Source organism: Marmota marmota, unplaced genomic scaffold (genome assembly GCF_001458135.2).
Source record: "Marmota marmota marmota unplaced genomic scaffold, marMar, whole genome shotgun sequence".
Taxonomy (NCBI): domain Eukaryota; kingdom Metazoa; phylum Chordata; class Mammalia; order Rodentia; family Sciuridae; genus Marmota; species Marmota marmota.
Window position 1 is genome coordinate 1166445 of NW_025999880.1, and position 21873 is coordinate 1188317.

The 21873-nt window shown below is 36.4% G+C and overlaps 1 protein-coding gene across 3 annotated transcripts in view; it reads left to right on the plus strand.

Moving 5' to 3' along the window:
• Acaca (acetyl-CoA carboxylase alpha) overlaps positions 1-21873 on the plus strand; it is a 236173-nt gene that overhangs the window by 132799 nt on the left and 81501 nt on the right. For all 3 annotated transcript variants that reach the window (XM_048787899.1, XM_015495351.2, XM_015495352.2), the window contains 6 exons: positions 6100-6141; positions 7377-7592; positions 8362-8517; positions 11293-11496; positions 16770-16925; positions 18712-18858. In XM_048787899.1, the coding sequence (XP_048643856.1) occupies positions 6100-6141; positions 7377-7592; positions 8362-8517; positions 11293-11496; positions 16770-16925; positions 18712-18858 (921 nt within the window). The remainder of the gene's footprint in view (positions 1-6099; positions 6142-7376; positions 7593-8361; positions 8518-11292; positions 11497-16769; positions 16926-18711; positions 18859-21873) is intronic.

Sequence of the window (21873 nt, forward strand, 5' to 3'; positions counted from 1 at the left end):
TTAGCTACAGCCCCAGCCCTTGAATTGACTTTTAATATTTATGAAATTAAAGTTTTTATGTGAAAGACAACTAAGTTAATAGCCTTGTATCTCAACTGTAGTATACCCATGTGATCAAACCTAGTATGATGACAGCAGTAAAGTGAAAGATCTAGTTCACAGTCAAGATGTCATTCTCAAAATGACTGATTATAGTCAAAATATCTCACTAAAAATTAATTCTAATGTAGCTAAGAAAGATTCCAGAGGATGTTAGGAAGTCTCAATTTTCTTGATGAAAAATTTTATTTCATTTTGCTTTTCTGTTTGTTTTGTTTTAGCAAGTAAGATAATTTAGTTTTCAAGCCCTACTCATTTGTAATAATGAAGATAACATTGAGATTCTGGAAAAGACTTTCTAAATTCAAGGACCTATGTGTGATTGTTTTTATTAACCTTTTGTTTATTAAGTCTCTAATACTTGACATTTTGTTTCCCCTCTTACAGTTCACCTTGCTGAACTAGTCTGTAGAGAACCCTGCAAACTAAAGAGCTAGGATTTTCTGAAATGCTTTAGGAAATGTTGTGGACTATACAGCTCCCTTGTGTTATTGATGTCAGGAAATCAAGCAGAGTGCAGATATATATCAATCAATAATTTTAAATAGGAAACTGAAGTCACTGGAGAAGTATGAGGAGCTTAAAGAGAACCCTGGGGCTTTAGGAAGAAAAATCAGGAGCTTAGAGAATAAAATTGATATTTGGGGACAGAATATGAAAGCCTATGAATAAACACCGTGACTGGTCAGAGCTAAGATAGACATACCATAGTCATCCCTGGATTTTGGAAAAGTATCGGTCAAGGTTCTTAAATGTTAGTGTGCTTTTTCTTTTTTGTCACTGAGTTTGGAATAATAACATATTATTTTGGGGAATGATGCTGAATTTTTAAAATTCTTTTCCTTTTTGTTAATAGTGCAGATGGAGTCTTCATGTCTCTAGTATACTAACTGGTTTCCTGTAATAAGCATTCCATGATCAGTTACAACAGTTCACTAAATTTTTTAACTTAAAATTACTAGTTCTCACTATAATTTTAAAAAAATATTTTAGGTATGAAACACACAAAATAAAGACAAATTCTTATCTCTCTGAATCTATGTCATGTCCTAGAGTATGTCTAACAGCTCTAAGACGTTTCCTCCCCACTGTCCTAATATTTCTGTATTTCTATTCAATGGGGACATGTTTAGGCAAAATCTGTTAGGAAATGAGATCAGCAGGAGGTCTCGCCTGGCAATCACTGTTCCTATTTATAGTGGCATTGAGTGGGAAATCAGTGAAATTATCAAGTGACTTGATTTGTCCTGAGTGTAGGAAAGTCTGCTTTAGAGCATAGAGAACATTAAGGTTTAAGTGTAGACTAGATTTGCTTTAAAGAATTGAATGTCAGAGTAGTTGGGGTGCTTTATGTTATGTTCCTTAGAAATGGTTAGAATTTCACAGGGGACAAGGGCAACTATTACTGAACTCTATCCAGGATCTACAATGGCCAGGAAGCCTTGGCAGAAACTGTACAAATCCAGGGCTTGCTATCATAGTGCTCCTGTGAATTTGTCTGTTGGTGGTAGCTTGCCATTCATGAAGGATGCTTAGCCTCTGTCATGTCATTTGATATGTGCTTGGCCATAGTTAGTGTAGTGTGAAAAATAGGAAGCTTTCCAGGAGTGTTAGAGATGAATCCCTTGATCTCTCTGGCTTCTTGGTAATCCACTGTGATGTATGCAGCCTACCTGTTCTACACTGTGAAATCCCTATATTATTGAATAGAAGAGAGAATGCACACGTGAGGGGGCAAGGAGAGAAGGAAGGTTACCAAGTTTTGTTCAATGTTGTTATGGAATGAAGCAAGCTATGCTGTTTCATAGTCATGGTCTTTCAGACTGCTTCAGAACTAGAACAAGGCAAACGAGGACCAGAAGAGAAGTTCCTAGAGAGTGTGTATATTTTGAGGTGTTTATTCAGATATCAGTGCTGTCTCTAAGCATTTCCAGTACTGTTTAGTCACCATAGTCCCCAGAAAGCCAGCTACTCTAGCTAGCTTTACTCTAAGTGGGGACTTGTTCTGAGATGGCAGTGCTCACCGGCTATAAGGAAGTTTGGTGTCAGTCCATTTCCATAACCACCTAATTGAATCAAATACTCGTAATGGGACTTTAAAACATAGCTGCTTAAAATGGATATTTAAGCAGAAAGTTTGAGGAAAAAACAACTCTATCCATATATATATAATTGTATTAAAAAGAAGTATCCTTCAAAGCAAAAGAGGCTCCTTGAATTTTTGTAGCTATTTTCTGCAGTTGTCTAAGATGTAGCTCTACAGTGTTGTTAGTTAAAATTCACCAACTCACTCTCTGTTAGTTTCACTCACATTTCTGGTCTGGAATTCTAAAAAGTGTAGCAGAGGGTACAAATTTGGGAGATATCATGGTTTTTGGGGAGAGATATCATTTTTTTTTTTTTTTTAACCCCTGGGCTCTCTACCACTGAGCTACACTCCCCATCCCTTTTTTAATTTTTATATTGAGACAGGTTCTTGCTAAATCGCCCAGGCTGGCCTTGAACTTGTGGCCCTCCTGCCTCAGCCTCCCAATTGCTGGGATTATAGGCATGCACCACTGCATGGTGGAATATGCTTGGCTATATATTAGCAAAGTGCTTTGGACACAATGCCTTTATTTTATTTATTTATTTTTACGTGGTGCTACGGATCAAACCCAGTGCCTCACATGTGCTAGGTAGGTGCTCTATCACTGAACTACATCCTCAGCTCCAGCAAAATGCTTTTTAAGGAGACTAAAATGCATATTTTCAGGACTTCTTCCTTTCCTTTGCGACTTAAATCAAAACATCAGGTCCAAAAATTGTGAAAAGATTCTAATCAAGCAGTTTTGCATCTGTTAATAAAATGTTTTTTTTTTCCTTTCTTACATGTAAGATTTCATGAGATTTTTTAAATTGTTACGCATATCCCAAGAAATAATTGTAGTTTCATGATTGTTATGAGTGACTCCCACTTTAAAATTAAATGTTTTGGATTATTTAAGTTTTGAGGAAAGAGCTCATGAACAGTTGTCAAGTTTCATAATTCATGTATTTATGTGTAGATGTCTGTCTGTTCTTCCTTCTTTCCTTCCTTTCAACCTTTCTGTCCAAAAAGGTAGTTCTGTTTGCTAGTGGACCAACTATGAGTTTTCAGAGGGTTTGGTATGGGTTTTTGTTTTAATTACAGTCTATATAATTAGTTCTCAGCATGTTGAGGTAAAAGAGAATTGCACCAGCAAGCTCCCAATTTCTTCATCTCATTAGGTTTTTAACACGATTATTAGTATCATAATCAGCTATGATGTTTTCTGTTGCAGGTTTTCACATTCTCTGATTTGCAGGGTGTCTTGATTGGCTAATTTAGGCAAATTATTTTGATTGTCTTGATGATGGTTGGCTGATTAGAACACAGCAGGGGTATAATTTCTTCCTGAGAAATGTTGCATTCTTTTGTTTTTGGTACCAGAACACTAAGAGGGTTTTTCTTTGTGTACATTCAATTATGATATTTGCCCATAACACTAGTAGAATGCCTGGAAAGCAATTACATTAGTGATAGAATAAGCATGAGTGCTGTTAGTGGAAAAATTGGCAGTATGAAGATGAGGTGAGATGAAGGATCAGACTTTTAGATTTCTTTTCTATGGTTCTGTGGTGGTGTTTTTTGTTTTGAGTGGCTTTCTATAAAAGTCTTCAGACTTCTGGTCTCCCAAAGAATTTCTCAATAGTCCTGCTTTCCCATTGCATGAAAGTTCTTACCACCCCCCCTTTTTGAATGTTCAATATTTAAATTTACTGTGGAGCTAAAAATTTACTCACATGTTTGAAAAAAAAGTTTGCTTTTATATCATCTCATGATGTCTTTTTTTTAGCTAACCTTAATGAAATTGTTTTTTTAAACAATTTGCTCAGTCTTGTCACCTACACATAGTTCACCCTCCACCAAAATCATTTTCTTTCATTATTTGCAATAAAAGTATTTCCATTCAAACCATTTACTTTTGTGCTTGCTATTTACTATAAATTTTCTTAATTGTTTAGTGGAAAAGAAAGCATTTTTTATTGGTATTGTTTCTGAAGGAAAATGGTTTTGTGTTTGAAGGAAAATGTAATAATGTGTACGAATGGATAAATGGTATACTAAATAAATATTTTAATTAATTAGCTAATAATAGTTCAGGCAAAATAGAAAAATATATACTTAAAAATTATATTGTCACTCTCCTTGATGACTTTTCTTTCAGGGAGTTAGTTCCATGGAAAGATTTTGTTACCCATCCTTTTTGACATGTGTTACTTTTTAGGTAATACACTGAAAGCTAAACTTCACTAGAATAAAGCCAAAATTAGATTATATAAATCCATGAGCATGAAATCTACTGACAACTCAGCTGAATGTATTCCTGCTTCACCTTGAAGTTATCCCCATCTGCTTCACTGTCACTGGGGCAGGGGGAGGGGAGAACATCGGAGAATTATTTAGAACAAAATGTCATTAGTAAAAGATCAGTTCTGTGTAAAATCCACCTTCAAAGGACTTTTAAAGACCCAACTCTGGACAAGTGATATCCCTGGGCATAGTAAATGCACTTGTAGGAGTATGTTAAAATCACTTTTATAGTTAAAACACCGAGAAAAATATGAAAAGGTGTATTAACTGTGCAAGGTAAGGATACAGTATAATATCTGTGGAAAGTATTCAAGTTTTCAGTAAAGTCATAAACCACAAGTTTTTAGCACAAGTTTTGCTTTGTTTGTTTTCTGCCTCCTCTCCACCAAACAAAGTCTTAATTTCTGGGTTTTCTAGGGGATCTTTTTGTTGTTCTGTTGTTTTGTTTTGTTGTCTCATGAAGCTAAATCCTCTAAGGAGACGTTTGGATTATAACAAGAATAGAGTAATGATGCCCTGCACTTGAGAGGTGGAAGGGTATGGCTGTTGCATCAGAGAGACCCAAGTTTATGTTCTATGATCCTGGGCATATCACTTAAACCAGTAATTGCACATCTGTAAAATGGGGGTCATAAAGACTCCCTTGAGGTTGTTGTAAGCATTCACTGGGATAACACATGAGAATGACTGCCATCTAGAAGATTTTCAGTACATCTTTTCTTCATGGCTCCTAAAGCCCACTGAAGTATATGTAGGCAGCTAGTCCTGGTCTCTTTGCCTTGTACCAATAAGTGTTTGATTATATTGCACTCATAATGAAGAAGATGCCTAATGAAACCTCCTATCAAAGCAAATGGTAACGACTTGATTCCAACACTGCCAGTAGAGCTTTCCATCCGAGAAACAGGGGTATTTGGTGTTAATAAGTTAAATTTCAGAAACTAATGAACTCTTCTAATTGAATTCATCTTTGTTAATTAATAAGGTTCTAGTAAATTGGTTGCTTTCTTGTGTAATGCTCTGCAAAAGAGCGTTAAGACCTAATGATTATAAGTTCACTAGTTCTACCCTTTCTTTCCTATAGAGTGGTAGTGTCCAAAGTAGTATCTAATAGTTTTCTTTGTCTTGAAATATTTTTTAAACTCTTGACATTATTGACTTGAGAATGAATGTAGGGGGAAAAAAAACAACACCACGGACTGAAGATTCTATGCTGTCTGGCTAGTTTGCATTAAGAGTTTGTTTAGGAGAAACTTGGGAAATCATTCTAGTAACTATTATTGCAGTGTCTGCAGCATAAGGGTAATGTTGGTTTTATTTGCCAGATTTTGCCAAGACAACACCCAGGAAGTTTTAGTTTGAGACATGAAACATTATAAATTTTTTACTTTGGCAACAGGAGATACTTTAGATATCTAAACTTAGGTAATGTGGTAATTCTCAAATTTGAAAGTGAGGTCAAAGTGATGATTACTCAGAGGACCATTCACATTCTGTGGACCAGGCTTAGATGAGAAGCACGTTTTCTGGAAAACTGTTCTAGATGCCCAGCTTCTTCTATACTGTTTGTTTCTGGAGGGCCACATCTATGAAGGACTGACACATTTTACTCACTTCTTTAACAGAGAGAATTCCCTAAGTTTTTCACATTCCGAGCAAGGGATAAGGTAAGGACTGATTGCTAGAATCCTACCCTTTGAATTTTTTTTTCCTGTTTTCTTATCTTTCCCATTCTTTCTCTGATTGAACTTGTGTTTCTCTTTGTTTACATGTGTTTTAGAACTAAAGCACACTCCCTTCAGAAAGAGTTTGATTTAGGAAACAATCAAATGTGTTGAGCTACCCAAAGAAAACAATAACTTTCAAAATCATCCCTATCCTTCAAAACAATCCTAATGATGTGATATTAAACAATATTGCATTATAGAATTATTCTTGTCACAACTTATGTTCAACTCTAATTCCCATGCATTTGTTTTTCAATTTTAAAGTATAGTAGTTCATACTATTGGTTTCTTCTTGTTACCAGCTTATATTTTTGGTGCTGGCTCACTCTTCACTCAGTTGACATGTACTCTGGAAAAACAATTTAGTTTCAAGCAAACATACAGTAAATGTACTAATAAAACTTTTGAAAAAGATGCATAATTATATATCTGTGGATATATTATGTTCCAAAGCCAAATACCTTTTTTGAAAAATGATGTTTATTTATTGAGCATTTACTGTGTTCTTTGTAGTGTGTCATAAATGGTAAGATTTAAGTCCTGTCCTTTAGCATTTTAGACTTTTTGGGTAAACCTAAAACATCAGCATGTGAATAAATGTTAATGTGAAGCAGTTTGTAGTTAAGGGTAAAAAATGAGTTATAACATTAAATGCCATAGGAGTTCCAAGGGAATTGAAATTTTTTGCTTGTTTGTAACTTTTTGTTTGTTCATTTTTGGTTCTTTAGTACCTGGGAGTGAACATACAAGTCCTTAACCACTGAGCCACATCTTCAGCTTTTTATTTTTTATTTTGAGACAAGGTCTCATTAAGTTGCTTAGGGCCTTGCTATGTTGCTGAGGCTGGCCATGAGTTTTCAGTCCTTCTACCTCAGGCTCTCAAGTTGCTGGGATTATATACATGACCAACATGCCCAGTGTCTTTGTTTTTAATGGGGAGCATCACCACTTGTAAAAGCATATATGTTGAAAAGTTAAGTGCATGGGTACCTTAGTGCCTAATCTTACATAAGCTATAGCAGTAGCCTTAGCAATATCTTATATGTAGCTCATTTTCTTTTGCTTATTAGTGCATCATACCTTCATTGCTATTTTCAAGCATCTCTTTTACCTATGTAATCATAATCTTATAACTACCTCCTGTGAGCTATTTTTTGTCTGATTCTTGTGATCAGTTTGAGGAGGACCGAATCTATCGTCACCTGGAACCTGCTCTAGCTTTCCAGTTAGAGCTGAACCGGATGAGAAATTTTGACCTCACTGCCATTCCATGTGCTAACCACAAGATGCACCTGTATCTTGGGGCAGCTAAGGTAGAAGTTGGCACAGAAGTGACAGATTACAGGTTCTTTGTTCGTGCAATCATCAGACATTCCGATCTGGTCACCAAGGTAGGTGCTGTACTTCAATGGGAAGTTATCCCTGAGGGAAGGGGTAGAGAAATAAGAAAGGTTCAAAATCATGTTTTCATTGTTTGAATCAGGCTCTTGTTCTATTTCCTTTGACTCTCCAATAACCAGCAGGTGTCTGAGAGTCATTTCGTTCACAAAAGTAAATATTACAAATAATAAAGGCTTATTTTTATTTAATCTGATTTTCTTGGTAATGGAAACATGATAGCACTCACTTGAGAAAAAGAAAAGTGTGCTAAGAGAAAAATCAAAGGGAGAGTTGAGTGATAATAGAGAAGAAGGAGAAGAGTTAGGAAAGAAGTAATCCCGCCATAAACCTGTCTAGCAGGATGGGTAGTGTCTATATATAGCAAGGACTTCCTGGTGTGTAGTTATTATTGTATTGCATAGCCATGAGTTTTCTTCAGCTTCTCATTTCTAAGCAGATTTCTGTTCTAAACAATTTGTTTGACATGTATGAATTATAATCCTGTTGGTGTTACAGCTCTGGGGATACCCAGCATTTCCACGTGTTGGAAGGAAACGATACACTAAGAGGCAAGAGAAAGGGCTAGCAAGCACTCTGTATGTGGCCTTTGCATGCCCCTGCTGCCTGTGATCACTAGATGGACTCTAGGGAGAAAAACAAATAATGTCTTCACCTGGTGCCTTATGATTTATGACATACTGCTGTTAAGTAGTTATAATAGCCATTTATTTATTGTTTCTTTGAAAAAACATTAATGATGGTGATTTTCTTCCTGTATAGGAAGCTTCTTTTGAGTATCTACAAAATGAAGGGGAGCGTCTGCTCCTGGAAGCCATGGATGAGTTGGAAGTTGCTTTTAACAATACAAATGTTCGCACAGACTGTAACCACATCTTCCTCAACTTTGTGCCCACAGTCATCATGGACCCGTCAAAGGTACATTTCTCATGGCTTCTCTGCCAGGACTCAGAGCATAAGCAAAAAGATTCATCCATATGTATCTTCCTTGGACTTGGAAACAGGTGTTCTTGTCCAATAGTTTGAGCCTTTTAAGTTTACACAGTACTTGAGAGACTAAGTTTCCAAGACAGTGGCAAATTTTTGCTATAGGCATTAAGAAAACCCTCGGTATTGAAGGTGGCATGGTGTTTGCTTGCTGATCATTTATAAAAGTATGAAAATTCTTTTCCTCCATTAGGACAAGTTTTATATTTTCCGTGATAGTAGTTCTATTTTATAGTATCTTCTAGAATTTCTCATGTGAAATAATTTTGCTATTATTAGACATTTAGTACACTGTTTCTGTGTTTTAACATACTTACCTAGTGGCCTTACCAGGATAAGACACCTTCCCAAAATAGCTAACCTATTTCTCTTTAGTAGTTTACCACAGGAGAATTTGGCTGATAAGGAATATCACATGCCGGGGCTGGGGCTGTAGCTCAGTGGTAGAGTGCTTGTATCACACATGAGAGGCACTGGGTTCGATCCTCAGTACACTTAAAAATAAATAAATAAAGATATTGTGTCCCTAATAAAAAAAAAAAAGAAAGAAATTTCACATGTATTATATATATTATGTCTAGTTTCTTCCCTGAGGCTCTATTCTAAAATACATTCAATATAATTTAAGGAAAGAAAACAAGACAGTCCTGTACTTGACCTTTTTATCCTAGGTGTGTAAGACAGACTGCTCTCTATTTTGCTCCCTCTGACTCTGTATGAGACTGAAATTTGAATAGGATATCCAAGTATCTCCTTTCTCAAGGTCAATTATAGGCATAGACTTTTGCTTTTTTTACCTTTATTTTATTTGTTTATTTTTATGTGGTGCCAGGGATGCAACCCAATGCCTCATGCATATTAAGTGCTTTACCACTGAACCACAACCCCAGCCGAACTTTTGATTTTGAACTTATTATCTAAGAACTGAGAAACAGTTCTGTACTTTTTTTTCTTGAAAACTCGAAGCTAACAATGGGTTATTATTTTCTGTTAGGAAAGCCAAGGATAGGGCTCAAACCTCATCATGTAGTTTAAGCAGAATTTCTCCTAGGCCAGGCATGGTGGCACATGCCTAAAAATCCCAGGAGCTCTGGAGCCTGAGGCAAGAAGTTTGCGAGTTCAAAGCTAGTCTCAGCCATTTAGTGAGGCCATAAGCAACTTAGTAAGACCCTGTCTAAAAATAAAAAAGGGCTGGAGATGTGGCTCAGTGGTTCAGTGCCCCATGGTGTATGTGTGTGTATACACACACACACACACACACACACCCTCCCACTGGGGAGATTGAACCCATGGGGCACTTAGCCAGTGTGTGTGGGGGAATATATATATATATATATATATATATATATATGTGTGTGTGTATATATATATATATATATATAATTATTATTATTTCTCCTAATATATGTATATTTATGTATTCCTCTAATATATGTATATATTTGCCCTAAGTATTTTGGGACTGATGAAGCCAGAATGCTAAAACATGACCTGGATACTGTGTAACTATATATATTTTTAGATTTTGCTTGACTTTTCTCAATGAATTTTTAATATTTACTTTTCAGCCTCTAACTCTTAACACCCATATGCCCCAGCTCTGCTTTTCTAATCAGATAGCTGTCAATTTTTTGTACATAGAGATTGTTGGCTTTTGTTCCCTAAAGAAAATAATGGATAAATATCTCTTGGTTAGCAAACAAATGTGGGGATGAGAAGTTAACTTCTTAAAATCTATTTTGAGTTAAAATTCTGTGTTAGAGAAATAAGCTGTAGGGTAGCACATACTACCTAAGTGTACTACAAGAGAAGGGAGATATGAGATAATGTTGAGCTGTTCTAGGATGTTGATAAAGCATTTTAGAAAGATAATTAAGAAAAGATTAAATTTGAGTAGTCTGGCCTAGCTGCTTGCTAGGAAAGAGCCTATTGCCTATTGGAAACAAAAGTTTTGCGTTAGCATGTCAATAACAAAATTGCCTTTAAGTCCATTCAGTTAAAATAACTCTTGTAACTCTGAAAACTAAGTGTTAAGCTGCCTTGGTTTAAAGTTTAGAAAAACTAAGAAACATTTGCCCCTTCTCCTTAAATCCCAGTTGGACTTGACAGTGACCAAACTTCAGAGCTCTAATGTTTAGGAGAGAACATTCTAGCACCACCTACAAATTGCCTTTCTTTAATTTCTGCAATTTAGCAAGAGACATATATTATAAAGTTTAATAAAAGTGTATGGAAAAAAGCTCATGGTGGTAATTGCTATGTTGATTTAAGGTCCTGTAAGTGCAATGAAACATAGTTACCATGCATATAAATGCTACTTAATAGCTATTTAACTAGGGATTTTATTCTTATTTGGGGCTTTCTCTTAAATCCTGTAGCTTTTAATTTTAGATATTGCAGATCTTAGATATAGAGTACAAATATAATTGGGAAAGGGGAAGAAGTTATACTGATTTGGATGGCGTGAGTTAGAGAAAACCGCTCTCATCCCAGACCAGCATGAAATTGTCCCTGTCTTGTTCTAAGCAAGAATAGTTTTAGGGAGAAACTATCTGCCCACTTTGTGTAACGAATGTATATGGTGTACAGATCTCCATAAAACAGCATCTTTTTTCCATTCCTCCTTTCCCAAAGACGGACAGACCTGAAACAGGTTCTTAGTTACAAGGTATTTAAGTTTTGTACTTGGTGATGTATCTATGTCAGATTGAGGAATCTGTGCGGAGCATGGTAATGCGCTATGGAAGTCGGCTGTGGAAATTGCGCGTCCTCCAGGCAGAACTGAAAATCAACATTCGCCTGACACCAACTGGAAAAGCAATTCCCATCCGCCTCTTCCTGACAAACGAATCTGGCTATTACTTGGACATCAGCCTATACAAGGAAGTGACTGACTCCAGGACAGCACAGGTACAGTAGTCAAGCAGGCTTCTCTGAGTTTTGATTTGGTCCTACAAATGAGCCACTTGTTCTTGTTATAGAAGACTCAAGCTCACAAACCCCATTGGTTTATCAATGGAGTTATTCTCTTTAGCTTAACTGGTTGTGCAATTTGGAAAATATTTGCCTTATAAGAAGTGCCCCTGTTCTCAGTCAAGGATATTATAAAGCCCTCAACCCTTTGTCACATATTGGTATTTAGCACAAATATGCCAAGTGAACCTGACTCCAGGCATAATTCTTCAGTTTCGAGCTCTGTTTTTTTAAAGGGCTCTTAAGCTACTTTAGCAATCTAGTCTTCTCTGGTCTGATTTGAACTTCCTGTTTCCTATGTAGTTAGACCACTTATTGACAACTGAGGAAAGGAGAATTGTGAGAATGTCACCCACTTCTCCTATCTTATAGAAGAAAAATTTCAAGTTAGTAAAATAACATGAACAGTATTAAGTATTAACTTTATTTGTCCATTATATTATTCCGCTTACACACACACACACACACACACACACACACACACACACATTCTTTCCTTCAAGAGTTCAGGGTGTTATATATCTATATAGGAACAAAGTATCAAACTTTAAACCAATTTTTTTCAGATTGAAAATGCAGAAGTGGAATGTAATGCAGACTGATTATGTGGTAACAAAGAATTCACTTGTAATTTGTTTGAACTCCTTAGTTTCTAAATATTTGGGCCATTTTCTATGATATTGGGTGTAGGTAGCTTCACTATTGCTCACATCTTCTTAAGAACTAGGACATTATTTTTAGGACTTTGGCCTGAACTTGGGAAGTAGATTTCTTCTAATAAGAGGATGAACTTGCTACAGAATATATAAACAGGGCTTTAGTCTGTTCTCTGTATTTGGGTGCTTGGAAGAGATTATGTTTTTATCTATGTCCTTTTCAAACTGGGAATAGAGGTAGGAAAAGACATTTTTTGCCAGTCTTTTCAAGATGCATTTTTAAAATCTCAGTTTGGACAATTTTTATAGTGACCTTTCATGTTGTTCTTTGATTCCCAGTTAGATGACCAGAGAAATCTATCCTGTGAGAAGTGAGCAGTTAAAACAGTGCACAAGAGCACAAGGGGTGAGCAAGAGAAAGAGTATTCAGTGATTTTTGCTGCATTTGATGTTTTTCAGGACAACCTTAAGGACATTTTCAGTCAAAGCTTTCCATGGAGAGGGATATTTTTAATTAACTTCTACAGTGGCTTTGAGGCAGGCCTATTCTTATGAAGAATAAGATGGCCACTTGAGATTTTAATGTTTTGATAAATATGTTTGTTCTTCATAACTACTTTTTTCCCCTTTATTTTACTAGAAAGCTTTTAGATTTCCCTTAAGCTGGTTAGTGGCAACACAGGATCATGAAAGGTACTGATGTCTTCAGTCAGGGCATGGTGTTATATCAGGCACAAAGTAAGCACTTGCTAGGCATCTGAAAGAATGAATTGACTCCCTCAGCTTGAGAGGAGAGCCCTTTTATCAGGGGCCCTGCATATTTAAGAAGCCCTGAAGAAAGAGGTCTTTATCAGGTTCTTCAGTTGAAAGTTCAAGAACTACTATGTCATTGGTACCAGTTTGTGAGCCCAACGCTGGAGGTAGTAACTGACAGAAGGAGCAGCCTTCACCCAGTTCCAGTGCTCCCAAGTGCCTAGTTGGTGCTTATTGCCAAACCTTTTTCCTTTCCTTTTGTATCACTGGGGCTTGAACCCAGAGCCTCACACATGCTAGGTAAATACTCTACCTACTACACTACATCCTAGCCCCTTTTTTATTCTTACTAAATTGCCCAAGTTGAAACTGTACATGGTGGTACATGCCTATAATCCCAGCAGCTCTGGAAACTGAGGCAGGAGGATTGCAAATTTGAGGCCAGCCTCAGTAATTTACTAAGGCCCTAAGCAACTCAGCAAGAGTCTGTCTCAAAATAAAAAATAAAAAGGGCTGGGGTGTGGTTCAGTAGTTAAGTGTCCCTGGGTTCAATCCCTGGCACCTAAATAGATAAATACAAAAATAAATGGATAGATAGATAGATAGATAGATAGATAAACTAGCTATTCCAGGTTGGTCTTGAACTTGCAATCCTCCTGCCTCGGCCTCTTGTAGCTGGGATTACTGATTTTTTTTGGGGGGGAAGGGATACCAGGGATTGAACCCAGTGGTGCTTAACCAGTGAGCCACATCCCCAGACTTTTATTTATATTTTATTTAGTGACAGGGTCTCACTGAGTTGCTTTAGGACCTTGCTAATTTGATGAGGCTGGCTTTGAACTTGTGATCCTCCTATCTCAGGCCCCCGGGCCACTGGATTACAGTTGTGCGCCACTGCATCTGGCCACTGATTTTTTTACCTTTCAATTTTTGTTTCTCTCTCTTTTTTATTTGCAGTACTGGGGATCGAAATCAAAGGCTGAGGTACATCCCCAGGCCATGCCTCCACCCAACACCCCGCCCTGTGCCCAGCCCTTTTCTGGTTAATTTTATTTTACAACAGGGTTTTACTTAAAACTGTGTTCATTCTGCTTCACCTCCCAAGTTGCTGGGTTTACAGGCATTCACTACCACACCCAGCTAAGAGAAGCCCATTGATGCCCTCTGGTGAAAGATGTATTTTATGTAAAATGTATACATATTTTTGTGAACTTGTAAAACATACTCTTTACCAAGTTTTAATTACCGGGTTCATTATAGTAAAAAATGAAACTAGCATAAGTAGCTGGTCATTCAGAGTCTTCCATTATTGTCCATTATGATCATCCTCTGGCCATAGCACATCATTTACTCATTTTTCCATTAAGAAGTAAGGCTGACTGACTTGAGTTTCATTTTGTTTCACTTCTCTTGTATAGTCTTTGTGGTACAGGTTGTAATGAATAATGATGCCATGTAGTCATAATAGGGAAAAGAGATTTGGGTAATCCATTGCATAAGTGAATTGATTCCTAATGTGTTGTATAAGAGAAGAAATAACATTTTGAAACCACCTTATTGAGGTATAATTTACATATAATGTGACAGACTCATTTTTTATGTACAATTCAGTTCATTCCAATAGTTGTATACACTTGCATGATGCCATCACAGTCATTATAGAGACCATTTCCTTATCTCACAGAGTTCTCTAATTATCCTTTGCAGTCAAAGGTAGAGTACGAACTGCAGCCTTAGGTAACCAATGATCTGCTTTCCATTATTATAGATTCGTTTTGCCTGTCTTAGAATTTCATATAAATGAAATCAGACAAAATGTGCTATTTTGTGTCTGGATTCTTGTGCTCAGCATAATGTTTTTGAGATTCATTGGTGTTACCTGGATTATATGCATGTTCCTTTTCATTGCTGAGTAGTATTCCATTTTGTGGATCTACAAAGAATTTTTTTTTTATCTATTCACTGTGGAAGCACATATGAAGTTTTATTTCCCAATTATAAAAGGATGAAATGCACTTCTAGCAATAAAGCTGCTATGAACATTAATTTATAAATTTTTGTGTAACTTTCTCTTAGGTAAATATGTGAGTATAATTGCTATTCATAGTAAGTTTAACAGTATAAGAAACTGACAAACTGCCAAAGTGGTTTTACCATTTTAAATTTGTAGCAGTAGCTTTCTCTAGCTCCCTTCCTCAGTGCAAAGTTCTGTTGCTTACCTATGGCCAATCTAACTTTATCCCAGAACATGGAAAAAGCTGAGTCTCAAATCCTAAGGTCTCTCTTAATAGACAAGAAATTTAGTTACAAAAATTCCTTTTTCTTATTTTGATTTGACTGACTGCCTCTGAATCTAGTCTCATACTGTATTCTTGCCTTACTTAAGTTTGAATCTCTTAAAATTTTACTATTTCTACTCTTAAATTCCTAAGACATTATTAATTCTTTTTCTCACATGGTGACTTTTCCCATCAATTTGTGGAAAAGGACTGGGAGCTTGTCTGAGAGCCTTTAAGCACCCTGAGACAAGTTTTGCCCAAAACAGGACCTAATGGACAAGTCAGCAGAACATTCCTGTTCCTCTAGAATCATTATCCCTAGGGTTTTAGAAAGTACTTAATTCCATTCCTATGCTTGTATATCAGGTCCACAAATCTATTCATTAGTAGACTTGTGCTCTTCCTTAAGGCCCCGATGCATATGTGGGTGTATACATACCCTTTCATCTCAGTCTCCATTGGTATTCATTGGATTGGGAATCTGTATTATGTACAAATTCATACATAAAGTGCCTAGTTCAGTGTTATACAATCTATGAGCACTCAATAAATATTAATTGAATTGAAATAATGACATCCCTTATAAATATTCATAAGCAAATAAAACTTGCTAAATATAGAGTATGGGGTACTCTTCTAGAAATATTTGAGTTAAAATGATTAAAAACTGCTGTGGTGGTTTCATTATGTGACAATACAGGTATTGTAAAAGTTACTAGTTATAGACAGTATACTGGGGAGAAATATTTTTTATGTATATATATATAGTGTTATTTTATTATATGGGCTAATAAGAATTAACTATCTTGGGGTTGGGGATGTGGCTCAAGCGGTAGTGCGCTCACCTGGCATGCATGCGGCCCGGGTTCGATCCTCAGCACCACATACAAACAAAGATGTTGTGTCTGCCGAAAAACTAAAAAAAAAAAAATAAATAAATATTAAAAAAAAAAAGATGCTTCTAAAAAAAAAAAAGAATTAACTATCTAGATGGGTGAAATCCACTTCTGGCAGAAATCTTTGAAGCTTTTGTGTGGCCAATAGTACTTCTGAAGCACCTTCTAATCAAATGGACTAAAGTACAATGAATTGGTAGAACCTTGATCTGGCTTAATAATAAGAATTATCTTCAGTGCATAGCTGCTTTTCAACTTAAATACTAGAATTGCTCAGACTACTTACTAATTACTTCATTTCTGAGCATATGGGATTCAAATCACTTCAGAAAGCAAGCTTCATCAGTCTGTCTCTGAGATGTGAAATTTATGCTGTGTTTTCTTATTGATTTCAAATAATCCAAAAACAAGAGTAGTAGCCTATTATATATTAACTTTTTTGGAGTTAGTTAACCTGTAGAGAAGTGGGAATACCAAGTACCCAATGTTAAGAGACATGTCTCACCAAAAATGTTTTTCAAGAAATAATATTTGTGGGGAAAAAACCCTCTAGGCAGCTATTTGATTTCTTTTTTTCTTTTCCCTCTGTCTTTTAACCTGCAATGCCATTCTGTTTTTTCTTGCAGATCATGTTTCAGGCATATGGAGACAAACAGGGACCACTGCATGGAATGTTAATCAATACTCCATATGTGACCAAAGACCTGCTTCAGTCAAAGAGGTTTCAGGCTCAGTCCTTAGGAACAACATATATTTATGATATTCCAGAGATGTTTCGGCAGGTAATGGTGGCTAAAGGGGTGGGGTTATGACATGTTCCAAAAGGCAAGGTTTTCCTGAATTTCCATCAGATGCAACTTTGACTGGAAAAGAACACTCTCAAAGAGCAGGAAATATCTTGACACTTCTCATTTCTATCTCATTTGAAATTCAGTGACTGCCAACTCAGATTTTGGATGATTCTTTATGAATTAACAGGAAGAATGATGTGAATAGAAGTCTCTCTTGGATAGAAGAGAGTGAACCAAGACCACAGGACTGTGATGATAGTTTACAGTGACCTGTGTGAGAAGTTACATATGTATTTCCTAAGTCTGTGTTCAAATTAGGGATATTAAAAAAGAGGTATGGAACTCTAGTTCTCATTTTCCCATTTTCCAGGATAACTCAGGTCCCTAGTTGATAGCCTAAGCTAATATGATGAGAATCAATATAGATAGCATAGACAAGTGGATATAGAGTTCATGGTACACAGTTTATAAGTTCTTTTGTGGGAGATTTATTATAGCTGAATAAAAACTAGCATGAGAAAATATGACATTATGAATTTCATCCTCTATATGAAAATAAATTCCCTTGATCTGTATGGTGAATCACGTCTATGCTGCAGATTTTTCTTCCATCAATAGAAGGCAAGAAAAGTATATCACCAGCAGAAAATGCAACAGATAAAGAATAAGGTTTCAAAAGAATACTGAATTTGTCTTTAAAAAAAAAATTCTATGAATATAGGATTTTTCCAAGTCTCCTAGTCAATACTACCAGTATCACCACATTTGAGTTTTAACAAAGTAATATATGTAGACTTGGTAAATAGTTTGTCTATAATTCCTGTATTTTTCACAAATACAAGAGATTACCTTTATGCAACCATTTGTGTACAAGCCCTATCTCTTGAAACATAGCTACCTTCGCTCATTATTTTCCTTTTGTAGCATTGTTAGCCTGAAAGCTGAGTGTTGGTTCTGTTTCCCAACATCAGTGCTATAAATAGAAATCTTATTCTGTGTAATTTTTCCTATATGATAGACATCAGCATAATGATTAGGACATGTAGGTGTATATGAGTCATTTGGGCCTTAGTTATTGCTTTGAAGCAAGCAAAGAAAGAACTAACCTAGTTCTCACTTCATAAAGGATTTGTTTTATTTGTATAGGAAGATGGAAATGAAAATCATAATTGTTTTTAAAGGGATAATTGTGTTTTTTCTCAAATTTGAGCACTGTTGATCTGTACACTTACAAAAAACCATGCATGTCTTAGTGAGCTAATTCTTGTGTAGGGACCTGTAGCTATGAAAAATATTATAAAGAGGTTTCTACTGAACCTCTAGTGGAAACCTTACTCTGACTTCCCTGGATTTTGTTCGTATTAGCTGAGCATCATGTCCTGCTTTCATGGATATTCTTCTATTATCAGGTTTCTCTAGGATTCTTCCCCCACCTTTTTTTAAAGGTAGCAATGCAACTTAGTTTTTATTTTAATTTTCCTGGGTAGTGTCAGGTCTTTTATGTATATTATTGCTTTACTACTGATTTAGATTTGCTCAATAGTTTGAATTTGTTGAAAAGTTCCTGACTTTTGGCATGTAAAAAGTATTATGTAAAAAACAATTATATAAATCTATATTGACTGAGAATGGGAGCTGGAAGGTTTAGTCTGATGTTTAGAGTCTCTGCAAAACACTTGGAAAAGAAAATGAAACCAGATTGATGACATCTTAATAATTATTTTTATCCATATTGAAAGGTTAATGTTATTATTGTCAAACTTGTCTCCTCTACCAGTCCCTGATCAAACTCTGGGAGTCCATGTCCACTCAAGCATTCCTCCCATCACCTCCTCTGCCTTCTGACATGCTGACGTATACTGAACTGGTGTTGGATGATCAAGGTCAGCTGGTCCACATGAACAGGCTTCCAGGAGGAAATGAGGCAAGTAGTTGAAACCTTCTCTCGTTTTCTATATCTGTGCCCACTAGTACCAGCTTTCCATGGGAGTGATCATTATATGGTATTAAGATCCAACTGGTGTAGGCAACCTAGTTGTCCTGGTACGGTTTTTAGCGAGAGAACACTAGATAGATGTCAAGGAATTATTAAATTATTGGGTATGATAACATTATTACAATTTTGCTTTTTTAAAAAGAGTATTACTTCCTGCTAGACATACATGCTAAAATATTTACCAGTGAAGTGATCTGATGTCCAGGATTTGATTTAAAATGAAGAGAGATGCAGGTGGGAGTATAGATGAAATAAGATTGGTCACGAGTTGATAATTGAAATTAGGTGATAGGTACATAAAAAGAGATTACTTTCCCTTTATATGTATTTGTATTTTGAGTTTGTTTTGTAACAAAAACATTTAAATATTGTTTTGCCTTATTTTTTACTTATTTGCATAATAACTATGCATTTTTTCCATGCTCAGCTTATTTGGTCTGGTGCTGTTATGAGCATAACGAATGTGTTCTTCTTAAAGGGGCTTGGTCAGAACCAGGGATTTAAACGTAAAAGAAACATAGAACCCATTTATTGATAGTTAATCTAAGATGTGTTTTCTAGCCTTGGCTTCCTTTCTTGTATAGTGACATTTTAATAATGATGTAAAGTCATATTCTGCCTTATACCTTTATGCCTTTCTCTATGTGTTGATATTCCTCCAGTTTTAATGATGCTTCTAAAGCACAGTTGTAGCAATTATAAAAATAGTAACAAACATAAAAATGGAGGTATTTTTATTTCAGCTTTAGATATAATTCATAGATAAGTTTCATTCCTTAGAAAGAGTACACTTTACCTGGGTGTCTGCCATAGACAGACTGGGTAGACCACTGGAGAAAATATGCAGACCTTTTTTCCATTTTATTCAGAATCTTTAAAAATTTTTTGCCCTCTATTTACGAAGTGTTTGATCTTTCAGTAGTACACTAGGAACAGCCAAGATCAGATGATTTAGTGTTAAGCATTGGACCAGATGCAGAATATTAGGCTTTTAGGAGTTCTACTGATCTAGTACCTCGACAGATAGCAAAGGCAAGAGGATGGGGAGAGAGGATGCATAGAATTTTGATAAGAATAGATATATACTCATCAACACACAAAGTTGAAACAGAGATTTGTGCCACTATGTGTAGCATCTGCCCAGTGAGCCTTTCAGCAGCAAAGAAAAGCTTCATTGTGCCAGACGTAAATTCCGATTCACTGAATCACTGTTCAGGAATGGAAGGCACCCTTGTGAACATGGGGCTGAAAGCAAAACGGTTTTAACTAATGTAATTAAAACACAAAATGAGATTTTTGGCCACGTGAAAGCTAGCTGCAGTGCTATGTGAAACCTCTTGCCATGATCTTTCTCTCCTGCTTTCTCTCTGCTCTCATTCTGTGTTTGAGCGAATGGAGACTGGGGGAATAGTGAAGTCCCAGAGGGACAGAGCTCTGTTCTTGCTGAAATTACAAGCACAGAGCTGCCTGGGCATGAACATGTAGTGTTTACTCTGCCAGTATGAATACAAATAGTCTTATTATACGGGACTCTGTACCCAAAGACCACACACACACACCCACACATACACACACACACACACACACACACACACGAATAAAAAAAATTAAAGTTTTTTTTTTAACCCTTTTAAGACCTAACAAACCTTGATGTTAAAGGGCTGCCTATGCCTTAAACAGCTACATGGTACTATGGCTGTAAGTATTAATTTAGTATAGCCATCACTTGCTTTCCTTTGCCCAGTGCTTTAATATTGTTTGTTCAAATGTTGTTTTGCTTTTTTTTTTTGGTCGGCTCTCACTTTCTTCTTATTTTATACTTTCTCTCCTTAGTTGCCTATTTTCTTTGTTCTCTTTTCCTTTTCTTCAAATGATTGAATAGGATTGAGGCTGAGTATTAGCTTGCTGTTTCTGAGCCTTTGAGCTCAGGAGGAGTAAGACTGGTGTTCTTTTGTAAGCAGTTAGTGACTAATGCCCAGGATGGCTGGTGAAGTCAATGGCCTTAGCTAGATTATAGGGCACTGCACGATAGGAATGAGGTTAGGGTATTAGTATCAGACTCTGCTACCAATAGCTTGAGCATACAATGGAGCTTGTCCACTGAGAGACTGACCAATATAAGGATGGAGTTTCAGCAGTCAGAACTCTGAGGGACAGCTGTGCCTAAGAAATGACGAGGTGTCAATAGGATGTATTTCCTCATACTGAGCCCAGTTTTATCAAGGCACGTTGACTTTCAGCCATTGCAGTTTAATTTTCTTTGGCCAAAGAGACAAGTTTGTCATGAGTCTGGCACTCTACATATTACCCCAAGAATGATGTGAGGGGAACGAAAAGAGCTCATGCTGATGAGATTTGGAGCAAATCTGTCCTGTCCCAAAGAGAAAGGGCATCTGAACAGAGCCTTGAGAAATAGTTTTATTAAAAAAGGAATAAAAAATTGACCTGTTAATGTTCTGAGAGCCAAGGCTCAATGTAAATGCATTGATGCTACATAGACATTAAATCATGATAATGTGGTGTTCTCCAAAGGTGATGGCTCTACCAGGTCATCACTGTGGGTGGTATTGTATTACCTTGAAGGATGGGAGTTTCTGAGTTTAAAAGCTAGTGCATGGATATAAGAAATAAGGGTAAAACAAGAGATTCTTGCAGAGTTTCTCCATGTATTGAAATGCTTTCCCCCACAACCAAAGGCAGAAACCTGCACTTATTAGACTGTCGGCTATGTTGGTGGCCTGTCTTTCTTCCCTATTTTTTGTTCCAGGGCAGTAAATAGGTGAAATGGTGATGGGACCAGGATTTGGACCAATTCAGTTCCATTTAGTTTTAGGTAACTTGTTTGCCATTTGAGGAAGAATATTGGCTATTTCAGCAGAGATGTGACCTGCATTTTGAACATTGGAGCCTGTGTTAGAAGCAGGAGAAAGAGAGCTTTTCCGA